This window comes from Scomber japonicus, chromosome 18 (assembly GCF_027409825.1).
Source record: "Scomber japonicus isolate fScoJap1 chromosome 18, fScoJap1.pri, whole genome shotgun sequence".
NCBI lineage: Eukaryota > Metazoa > Chordata > Actinopteri > Scombriformes > Scombridae > Scomber > Scomber japonicus.
Window position 1 is genome coordinate 13,918,294 of NC_070595.1, and position 12,403 is coordinate 13,930,696.

At 41.9% G+C, this 12,403-nt stretch overlaps 1 protein-coding gene across 1 annotated transcript; it reads left to right on the forward strand.

Annotated features, from left to right (window-relative positions):
- Positions 1–8,609: 8,609 nt before the first annotated feature.
- Positions 8,610–12,164, forward strand: LOC128378891 (protein phosphatase 1 regulatory subunit 29). Its single transcript, XM_053338464.1, has 2 exons — positions 8,610–8,948; positions 9,349–12,164. Exons 1-2 carry the CDS (start codon positions 8,610–8,612, stop codon positions 11,881–11,883), a joined length of 2,874 nt encoding a protein of 957 aa, XP_053194439.1. The 3' UTR covers positions 11,884–12,164.
- The last annotated feature ends 239 nt before the right edge of the window (positions 12,165–12,403 follow it).

Below are 12,403 nucleotides of genomic sequence, written 5' to 3' on the forward strand. Positions count from 1 at the left end.
AGAGGGAAATCAATGGACTATATAAGCTATAGCCTATAGGTATATGATGTCTGAATTCTTCAATGGAAAACTGGGACACCATATTATGCACAACATGCTAAAAACAGCCAATAGCACATTTTGTAATGTGTACTGTACATGCATTGCTTCTGCTAAAGTTTAAGTAGCACACCAGGAATGAAAGGGAATGCTTTATTGTTGAGCTTTTCTTTCCTTTTGAAGGAGGGACATTTCTTTATGTCCAACAAAATATTCAATTACCTGGACATTGTACATGTTATAATAAAATGTGTCCATTCAAACCCCTATGGCTTCCCTTTATGGCCATTTGTTGATTATCTAGTGATGTCTCTATCCATTGAAACCACACCGAGATATGTGTTGCTTCATTGGACTCAAGATGTTTCTGTCCATTGATGTCACTGATGTGGCACCCTATTACCTGTTTGACTATAACTCAGAGGTTTCTCTGTTCAGAGAATGAACCTTTCAGATTTGTTGAGACTCTCATCTCTCAAAGGCAACGGATGATATAAGAGGTTTAGCTGGTGTTGCCAGTGGATGGCCTGGGCAGTAGGGCTAATTATTTATCTGGATGTGAGTCTTTGTCTGTAATACATTGTAAATGTTGAGTGTTGGCCTTTGAAATGTTATGTAAGCTTTGACTAATCATTCACTTCTCTTGTTGAGTATATATTGAGTATGTATATGGACATGTTGATTTGAGGACCTAACTTTGTAACAGACTAGATCAAAACTTGCACACCTCTGACTAAACATACTATGGGTCTCTTAGCACAAATGTTCAGCCCCAATGATTCTTCTTGCGAGCCAGAAAAAAAAGTGTTTCAGAGACCTTTACTCACTATAATCCACATCTGTTTAGGCATTTAAGTGTACACGTTGGTACTGTAGAGAACATTCTCCATTTTTTAGTTTTTGTTTGTTTGTTTTTCTATCATGGGACCAGGACTAAGTTGTGCCTTCAATGGCATCATTGCCCAGGCTGGAATCTCTGACATTTCTCTGACCTCAATCACTGAGTTATTTCCACTGCCCTTTGTAGTTCACATCATCCAATTTCTGTGTCCCGTTGGCTCCTGTGTGGCCCATGTCCAGGCCGCATGTCTTGTCTTTCTATGGTGCTATTCCCCAAATCCTGTCCTAGCTTTTAGCAAAAACAATTTGCTTCTTTCCACATGGTTGGCATAACTGCTCTTGAGTTTCAACATCCATCCATCTCTGGCCTTATAAACCCATCTCTGTGTGATATGGACCCTGGTCCAACCATCCCATAATCTCACAGGCCCAACCCCTGCCAGGTTACCAGATCTCCTGGCTGTGTGACCAGTCATTTGGGACACAGAAAAGCAAGCATGGTAGTAGTTGTGATATAGGTGAATTGTCAGTTGGGGTGCTTCGGTGCTCTGCTCCATTTAGTCCTAGGGCTTTGGGTCCTTTTCTGCCACGCTCCATTGCATCACTTCTTCTTCCTGTGAGGCATCCAGGAAATGGATATGATGTCATGCATGAGCAGCCACAGATGACAGTGGTCTAAACGTCGGACGTTGGCAAACAGATACAGACACAAACAAACAGAGTTAAGTCAGGAAGCGCAGATAAAATGTGAGAGATGCACAAAAAAGAAGACACAAGTTGAAAAGATCTTCCCAAGGCGTACATGAGGATGAGATATGAATTATAGATCAAACCAGTGAGGGGTAGTTAGAACACTTTTTCCCCCTGCTATCTCTTTCATTGCTTGTTGTGCTTTCTGCAGCTTGGATCATCATCATAATAATATGGTGCATCCAAGGTGATTTGTGTTTCAGTGTGTGTGACTTTGTCTCTGTTCTTTGTGATTGAGAAAAAGGAGAATGTGGAGGAAATTGAGATCAAACTAATGCCTTATAATTTCTGTCTCAGATTTCTCTTACTGTCCTCTTTGTCTTCTAAGTCTATCTCCTCACCATTCACATCTTCTTCATTTATTATTATATATTCTTTATCCCACTTGAGCAAAGAATAGCTGCTCAAGACATGAGAACAGAGGTGAGATGTCAAATCAGCCATTTGTATAGTGCAAACAAATATTGTAAAATCTTATACTGTATACAGACTTATTGTATATGCACAGACACACTTAGACAAACAAATACCGATCTTTAAGCTCTGCCAAGAGTGAACAAGCACGATTGGGTTGTGAAGTACTTAACAAAATGGTGCCTTTAGCTGGTTCATCTTATGGCCACTGAGAAATCATCTGTTCCACTTGTCTGTATGTAGTTGTGTTTGTCTCATCTCTAAGCCCTGTGTGAAGTGGAGAGGAAAGAGAGTGTTTTGCTCACAGCCCCAACTTCTCTGCATCACACTGACTGTACTCCAGGGGACTGGCCTGGACGAGAGCAAGTATAACAACAGTAATGGAAAGAGAGTGATCCGGGGAGTGGGAGAGTCAAGTCAAGTCAATTTTATTTATGTAGCACCAAATCATAACAGAAGTAATCTCTGGGCACATTTCATATAGAGTAGTCTGTACTCTTTACAGTATTATTTACAGAGACCGAGCCCCCATGAGCATGCACTTGGTGACAGTGGCAAGGAAAAACTCCCTTTTAACCAGAAGAAACCTCAAGCAGAACTAGGCTCTGGGTAGTGGTGGGGGGTGGGGTGGTGGGGGGGGGGTGACCATCTGCCTCAACCGAGAGACCAACTGAGGGAAATCAAGAGACATTAATAAATATCAAGGATTGTGAAGGGATTAGATGAGTTGAAGGACAAAAATAGGTAGAGGGAAAGATGCATGGGAGGGAGTACAGAGTATTGGAGTAGGGTGAAGATAACAGAATAAATGTAGTTGATTCTTGGATGTGGGGGTTGTTTGTGATTAACAGTTTGTCATTCAAATGTCAGGGAAACTGGTCACTGTACTTGCAGCAAATATGTAGATGGTTGATTGACAGCTACAGCATACAGTAATATGTTTCTTCTACCATGAAAATACGTGGGTCATGAGCTAACCCCCCATCTAACACTTTGGTAATCCGTTACCATAGTGACTCAAGTCCGCCCCACATCATGGTGGTGAATAAACATAGGATTCATCAAGGTTTTAACATCAGCCTTTGAACAATCAGAGGGGTTGTCAGTTCAAATTCCTCACTGATCTGAAGAAACAAACAATAGGTTTGACCTTACAATAGAAACACACTAAAAGTATGTTTTAATAACCGTATGCCCTTAAAAGCATTCCAGTGGTGATACCAGCCTGTCTATCTCCCTTTTGTGTTTCCCCTTCTTGTAACCAGCACTTGCATTGCTAGACGCACCCATTTTAAATCAGTCTTTTAAGTCTGTCTAAAGCTCTCTGACTCATGGTAGAATGAAATCAGGATGAATCGAGTGAGAGTGTGAATAGTCAATCACTATTAGTATCAGTCAATCACAAAATAGGTCTGGGCAACACATCAATATAAAAATAATTTGCTCTCCTTTTATTGTGTTACAGGCACCATCCATTCTCTGATTTAGAGCATTTTGTTCTCTGTTTTAAAACTGTTTCAAAACTAATCAGTAAATGGCTGTTTGGTTAGTTATGCCAGATTACATTAATTGCAGTCAGTCATCACAGTGTCAAAAGGGAGTAAATTGTTGCCAGCCAGATTTTTCCTCACCTGCCAAAATATTCACTTGGTTACAGCATTGATCAGCAACTGCTGTATCAAACCTCAACAGTCTTACATTGTATTCTATACTGTAGGATTTTCAAGTTTTATTTGATGATCTTTAAAGCGCCTGGCAGGAAATCTCACTGATAGTGCCCTTCTTAGCTTTAACTATTTTTTTAGTTACAGAAGTCTGGCCCTGTATATGTGTTTGTATTTTGTTATTTTAAAGTAAACACCAGCAACAGCAAAACACTGGGATGCTGCCACTGCCTGGGGAAATGTCAGTGTGCTGTGTGTAAGGCGTTAACACTCACATATAAAATATGAATCCATGTTACTTAACAAGTAATTGCATTATCCATGTAATTACTTGTCAGTGTATTTGTATACCCTGTTTTATTAATTACTGTCTTCATTAAGTTGTATAATTCAAAACAAAATAAAAGAGCTCCACTGACATTTCAAGTTTTCCATCAACAGTTCACTTCCACTGTGTACATTCTACAAACCTCTCATAAGAATGGCTATAGTTATTATAATGCAGTCAGATGTTGGTCATTTGGTTTACTAGCAGCCTCAGTGAAGGTTCTGGAATGATACTACTTAATTAATTAGCATTACTATGTCAGGATCACAACAATTTGATTTATTATCTGAACTTGCTGGTCTTAGGTAAATCTGTAGTGCTCTCTTAGCTTTCAAAGTGTACGTAGAATGCAGAGGGTCCTTGTCCAATTGAGTAATGAGCTGCTGCCTGAGTAAATCAGACAGTAATTACACACATATTGTGAGCACAAATTGAATGAAAGACGTGGTGCTACATACTTTCAAAGAGAGCATAAATCTGTCACTCTTTGTTTTGCCATGTCAGTTCAGTGGACATATATAGTTTTCAGGTGACATGATTCAAAATGACAGCGTCACATGCAGCCAGCAGCACAAAAGGTCGGAGTAAATACATTTACATTTGGACTGACAGTGGCTCAGCTCCAAGAGTCGAGAGATGGACCCTCTCCAATTCAAACACCTGTCACACTCAATGATGAGAGTTTCATCATTGTGGCTAATGAAGCAGAAGAGACATTGATTTGATGCAAATGCCAACAACATCCTTTTCTGTTGGAATTACTCTTAACTGGTACTGTCAATCATAAGTGTTCCCATGGCAACGGTGAGGATCAATACGAATACATTGAGTAACCCAGATCTGGAAGACATGTGTATGTGTGTGTTTGTTTGGTCTCTGTACTTCATGTGACGCACACAGCAGAATTATTTTATTTGGGTGTGAAACCATTCTTACACTTAGTTTTAAGTTTGTCAATAAATGTTCATTTAGTGACCCAATTATTTTCTCATAGCAGTGATTAAATTACAATTGTTGTAACAACAGAATCTCTTAGATCAGTGGATTCATTTCACACACATTTTTAACATTGAGTTCAACTTTGGTAAACTTTGACCTGGCCTGAAGGTTAGAGAAGTAGGCTTGTGACCGAAAGGTTGTGAACAGGGAAAGTGAAAAAGCAGCAGTTGCCCCTCCTTCATTGAACAGGGCCCTTAACCCTGATTTCTCCAGTAGCCATCAGACTGTCAGACTGTCATTTTATCGAGAAACCTTCAGATGTTAATGTGTGTAATTGTGAGTACAAAAGAGATTGCCGCTCAGTGAATCTTCCCTGACTAAGTAATGTTTTCCTTTGTTTTTAAATGTGGACAGTAAAAAATAAATATATAGAGAAGCTCCAGGAGACATGGTGACTGAAAAGCACAGTATAAGACAGCTAGGGAGCTAGTGTTTAGGTATTCTCTGTTCCACTGTTGTGACTAAGGATTTAAAAAAGGGGGGATTTGTGGTACCAGATGTATTTCGGGAAAAGGTGGAAGTAGGCCATTCAGACACCTGCAGCTACCCTCGCACCACCTGTTAGCCACCAGTTAGTTTCCTAGATCTCTGCTGCTGTGACCTACTCAGATTAAATGACTGTATTTGTTCCACAAGTGCACAAGTCAAGATGATTTGACTGCCATAAAAAGAGTCAAGAAGCTTCCCCTATGTATTTTGTATGCTGTAGCTTATCATCATATCATTAGAGGATAGACTATAGCAACAACTGCATGCTGAGCTTTATTTGGAACATGAAGACTAAATATGCATTATGCAAAATGCTATAGTTTGTGATCTTCTGTCCTACATTTTGATACTTACATACTCAGTGTTAAGAGTCATGCTCTTTCTCTCTGGGGTGTTCTGCATGTCCCAAATTCCTCATTATGTAATCATGTCCCTAAACACATACATGCTATGCTTTCAGCTTCCCTCATGTGAACCCTCTGGGTTTCACTATGTGGAGCACCAAATGAGATCACGTCTCATGTGAAAGGAATAAACCTCAGACAATCATTTGCAAAGGAGTGTCCCAATACATTCATGTACTGCAGGAAATGTGAAATAAATGAGGAATAAAAAGAGGGATATCTGCAGGTGTTGTGTTGGTAAAAATCTTGAAATACATCAATTGCAACTGTACTCTCAAAGGATTTTGGGATTATTGCTGATCTGAATGGTGGCAGAGTTTATGAGAAATGCTGATATAATTTGATTGATTGACTGGTTTATTTTATTTTGTATCACACAGTGTTGTGTCATCCACCTTAATATGCCTCACAATCTGTTAAATTTTAGCATAAGTATTGCTGTATTTTGGTATCCTTAGCAAATTGTTATTTGTAGAGAAATCATTCAAATCATTCAAAAACACAATATTTTACCAATATAATCCGTCCAATTCTTGTCTTAGAAAAAAAAATCATTTTATTTGGACTGTGGAACCTGATCATCACTGATCTTCAGACCAATTTTATTAAGATAACTTACATCTATGTCAGATTGTGTCAGAAGTCTTCAATGGGTATCTTTAAGTGAAGCTCATTGAGCATAATTCTGGAGCAACTGCTCCACCTCTGGCCATGCTTATAAATATCACCCAGGCGTCATGTCCACTTCTGCTCTCATATACCGCAATCCCCAGCCCCCCACCCTCCACCCCATTTCTCTTTCCCTGTTTCTTCCAGTTCTTCATAGGGTCTTGAGGGGGTCCACGCTGCTATGGCGGACTTCCTATAAGCCTCCCAAAATGCTGTCAGCAAACAGAAGAACTATGCTCATCAGTCAATCAATCATTTATGTGCATCTTGATGTTGTTGGCTAACTGACATCACCTTATTTACAACCCCCCCCCCCCCCTCCCGTTAATGCATAATAAATTGAGACAGATAATCCAGCATATGCCTAAAGTCATTAGGGCTACATGATGATGTACCATTTCACACATTTTAGGTATTACAATTTTCCGCAGTAATAAATAGATTAGAAAAGAGGATGGACCTGATTCTCTGCTGGCACCTCCAGGGAATCTGGACTGGAATAGACAAGAATGAGTTCAATTCTCTCTTGGTGTTAGACAGAAGTCTGGATTTGGAGCAGAAAGAAGAAAATTGGCCTGTTCCACAGAGAGAAAGACAGAGAGATATTTTCTTTAGTGTTTTTTTATGGCATGATGATGGAAATCAAGAGAATGAAAAAAGGAGTGTATGTTAGACAAAAGAGGAGGACCTGGGGAAACATCACAAACACTATGTAGAAACATATTGCGTAATGTAATCGACTGCATGTCACATGTCATTTGTATGTTCAATCAATCATTATTGATAGCTCTGACTTGTATATCTGTAAGTGCCTGTATGGATTTACACTCTTCTTATATGAGGACATGTATGTGTTTGAGCCTACACATATTTATCTGAGGGCAATTGTCTCTTTTAGTGTGCATGTTAGTGTAATGTGTGTGTGTAGTTGTATGTTTTCCCCAGCTGCTGAGCCGGCAAGAGTACAATGTCTGTCATGATGCAACAGGCAGCTAATCCTCTCCTTATGTAAACGCTTGACTGCTATTCAAATGACATGCAGATGGGATATAGAGCTTAGGTTTTGGCAGGATAGTGTCATAACAAGGAATGTCTGTAGAGACAATGTGCTGTCAGTATTTGGGTGATTAATGTTTCACTTCGTGTCTAAAAAAAGGACACATCTCCTCTGAGCACGGAGGGGAAATTTTTGGATGCACATAGGTATCAGGCAAAACTTTATGACCTCATAGCATTACGAGATGTGGCAAGAGGGGGAATGACTAAGTACAGATGCAATAGGTTAAAGGGAGACCTGCTGGGGCAGTCCAGCTTGTATAAAATCAACATGATGAGAAAGAAAACCAGCTGAAGAAAAAAGAAAAAGTGGAACAACCCTTGAGGAAAATTGAGACTGATTCTAGGAAGCCTGCAGATTCAGAATAATTCTGAAGCAATGAAGAGTAATAGGATTTTGGTGAAGGATTTTTTACCCTTTACCATATATTTAGAGTCAAGATTGTTTGTTATCATTCTTTAGCACAAAGTATTGACTGTTACAAAAGTTCAGGCAATACTTAGATAAAATAACTTGAAAAAATGAGTAAAAGAAATTTGCTTTTGCGATCATGTTTCATAATAATTAAATTACATTGTTCTTTTCTTCTTTATCTTTTTATTGTCTTCTACAGATTCTCCATTAATCCAAGGGTCCATTGATTTGAGTCAGTCAGTACTGAGGTCTAAGGAGGAGTATGAAGACAAGCTGTGTCACCCTACATTGCAGCCCGACAAGATATGACATAACACGGGTCCCCTGCTAATCACCATGATAACCATAAAGCTGTGACTGGCATTGTGAAGCCTTTACCCCCTTTTTCTATACCCAACCCAGACCCTTCTCCTTTCTCGAAATTCCTCTAACTGATATTTGTTGCTTCCCTTTCTCCCACAAACACAACCTTCTTCCTGCCTGCCCCAAAGTTTATCTCCTTGATAAGTATAGATAAGATCCCTTCTTTTTTCATCAGCAACATGCAGGGTGCTTCTACCACCTCCACTCTCCTTCTTGTTATTCCCTCCCTGTTATTCATCTCCTACTTTCCCAACATGGTCAACGGGGACTGCTGGCTCATTGAAGGGGACAAAGGCTATGTGTGGCTGGCCATCTGCAGTCAGAACCAGCCACCGTATGAGACTATCCCACAGCACATCAACAACACGGTCCATGACTTGAGGCTGAATGAGAACAAGCTGAAAGCTGTGCTCTTCAGCTCCATGTACCGCTTCACCAACCTGACTGACCTCAACCTCACCAAGAATGAAATCAGCTATATAGAGGATGGAGCCTTTGCAGGACAAGCAAACCTACAGGTGATGGGGAAATGAATGAAACAAGCCAAACACATACAGTTCAAAATGCACTAGACCTTTGTAGTACACTATCACTTTCCCATTGGCCACAGTGTGAGAAAGATTTTGATTATTTTTTTCTTATTTTATTTCCTCAGTAGAAATCATATCACTAACAATTAAGGTATGGATTTGAATGTACAGATTATCATAAAAAACAAGCACTCACTCATATGTCACTTTCTCACAGTCTCCCAGTTAACCATTAAGCCTGAAATGTCTGTTGTAATTATAATTTGAACAGAAAAAGTGCTGATGTGCAAAACAAAGCAATGATGCAAAATATTTAGACCACCTCTGTTGGCCTTCTGAATCTCTGTTACATATAGTATATAATATTATTTTCTGTGTTTTTTCTCAGGTTCTTCAACTGGGCTATAACAAGCTGACAAACTTAACTGAGGGTATGATGAGAGGTCTCGGCCGTATGCAGTGCCTCTTCCTCCAACACAACCTCATTGAGATTATAGCCAGCAATGCATTCTGGGAGTGCCCAAGCCTCAGTAGCATTGATCTGTCATCCAACAAACTTGCCCGCATCGATCCATCTACATTCACAGTTCTCAGTCGGTTGATGGTGTGTGAACTGGCAGCGAATCCATTCCATTGTGGCTGTGACCTTTACAGCTTTCTAACCTGGTTGGAGTCCTTCAACAATGTCACTCACACCTATGACCGCCTTCAGTGTGAGACGCCCCGGGAGATGTTTGGTTTCCCCTTACTGAGTCCCATTGCAGCTGGCCATGCTGGACGTAATGCCAAAAACATTTTGCACTCTCACTGTCGAGATGGAGTGATGATTCCAGGGATGACATCTCTTCCACCAGATCTGGACGGTCCCTCTGGGATCGGACAAGAGATGTTTGGTGGTGTGGGGCCGTACCATGACCCCACCCCCTCTTCCTCATCTACGGAACACAGCTTCATTCCTAGCATCAAGCTCCATCATGTGTCTTTGTCATCAGCCTCACTCATTGTGCAGATTCCAAGGCCCTACAGCAAAATGTATATTCTAACACAGTACAACCACACTTTTGTGTCTGATGTCATGAACTTGAAAAACAAAAAGGAAATGATCACCCTTAATAAGCTCAAACCTCACACCAATTACACCTTCTGTGTAGCATCCATCCGTAACTCTCAACGTTACAATCACACCTGCCTCCAATTTTCCACTCGGGCTCAAACTCCAAATGAGATTGTCGCCACACCTTCAACCACAACTCACTACATAATGACTATTGTGGGCTGCCTTTTTGGCATGCTCATTGTTTTAGGCCTGGTCTACTATTGTCTCCGTAAGAAGCGCATGCATGATGAGAAGAAGAAATCCATCTGTGTCAAGAAAACTATACTGGAAATGCGCTATGGACCAGAGGTGGCAGCAGCAGTGGCAAATGATCCATCGGCAGTCCACAAACTTCAGGAGCAGTCCAGAGAACATCACCAGTATCAGCACCACCATGGAGGCAAACTTCCCATGTCCACATCCTCTAGCTCTGGAATGCTCCACTCAGCCAACACCAGTTCCTCAAGGCTCTCCTCAATCCCACAAGTGGAAAAGATGGCCACTGCCTTTTCTGAGGCCATGGCTACAAGTAAAGGAAACTATATGGATATCAGAAGTGGAGGAGCAGGGATGCAGAGGTTGGGAGATGATATGCATGGAGGAATGCGAGGGGAAGACTTGAGGGACGATGATGGGACTGACATTGGGGATGACTCAGATGATGATGGACATGGCTCCGCATCAGAAATCTCCACCATTGCCATGGAGGTGGACAAGGTAAACCAGATCATTAACAACTGCATTGATGCACTGAAACTGGATGCAGCAGCCGTTGCTGCTTCTGGAGTCTCCAACCCTTCAGGCTCCTCCAATCCCACCTCCCCTCCACCCACAACCACATCTTCCCTTACTCGTGGCCTAATCCCACTCTCCCAAGGGGTGACAGAGACATGCCAAATCATTGCTCCCAACAAGATTCCACCTCCACCTCCACTCCCTGCCTTGAATGCCCCTCTCTCTGAGCGCCCAGGGATCAGTGGTGGTGGTTTTGTGGTCACACCCCCCTACAGGCCCCCTCCTCCAGCCAGTGCTGTACGTCCAATTCAGCGACAAATGAGTGCAGATGCAGCTGTGGTTATTGTAAATGCTGTCAAGAAACAGTGCAGTACCACCTCCTGTGGCTCCATGGGTCGGGACAGGGAACGTGGAGGAGCTAGGGTGTATAGCCTGGATGTTCCTGAGCCCAGGAGCCCGGATGCCTGTAATCAACAACAGCAGCAGTACCCAGACCGGGCCAGTCCAGTGGGCTGTGGAGAGCACCTGGAGAGGCTGTCTTTAGTGGGGAATGTAAGCTGTGTTGGAGGGGGTGGTGGTGGTTGCGACAGTGGTGGTGTTGGTGCCCATCAGGACAACCAGAAACAACACCATTGCCATCAACAGCAACAAAAACATCAACAACAACAACAACAACAACAACAGCAACAGCAGCAGCAGCTGGAGGTGCAGCAGGACTACCACTGCTCGGAACACCGCCACTCCGTCCCAGCTCTCTACTATGAAGGCTCTCACCAGGGCTCCCCAGCCCAGAGGGTTTCCTTCCTAAAACCACTGACGCGCTCCCGTAGGGATGCAGCATCTTACTCCCAGCTTTCGCCTGCTCACCACCATTCCAGTTACTCTGGTTACTCCTCTAGCCCAGAGTACTCCTCAGAGAGCTCACTGCGGATCTGGGAGCGCTTTCGTCCCTATCGCAAAGGCCAGCGTGATGAAGCCTGTTATGTGACGGCCGGAAATGCCCTTCGAAAAAAGGTGCAGTTTGCTAAAGGCGAGGACCTGCATGACATACTTGATTATTGGAAGGGTGTGTCAGCACAGCAGAAGCTTTGACTGGGGGACCAGTGTCAAACATTGCAGGAAAAACAATGTGGAAACTTCTACTTATGCTAAGTTCATGGGAAGAAAAATGTAGGGCAACATTTTGCCTTTGGGGTTTTTTCTGGCATGCTAGGTGTATAGAATATTGTGCTAAGTGCACGGACTGTGAAACTGTGCCTGGGAAATGAGAGTCATTATGGTGTTTTATTTTACACTTCATTGTAGCACCATTTCTGGATTATTCTCATTTAATGTTTGTGGGTTTTATTTATACCACAGGAAGCAAAAGCCAACTGTGTAATTTAGTACTCACGAGTGATCACGTTTTGTGATCTTTTAGCTTGTCTTTATCAGTGCCATGTTTTTCATCTATGGGTAATCACAGATGGTAAATGTGAATACCCATCACTTCAGCTGGGGTGTATAATACAAGATGTTGTTTCTTGTTCTTGGGTGCTGTATCAATTTGCAGTGTGTACTTGGATATGTTTAGTCATCTGAGAGAAGGTGGGGTGACATGCTGATTAGTGAA

What these genes read in the sequence shown, in the direction of transcription:
- LOC128378891 (XM_053338464.1), top strand. Translation starts at nt 8,610, where the DNA reads ATGCAGGGTGCTTCTACCACCTCCACTCTCCTTCTTGTTATTCCCTCC. An exon ending in CAGGACAAGCAAACCTACAG is followed by an intron (nt 8,949 to 9,348) that starts GTGATGGGGAAA and finishes GTTTTTTCTCAG; the next exon opens with GTTCTTCAACTGGGCTATAA.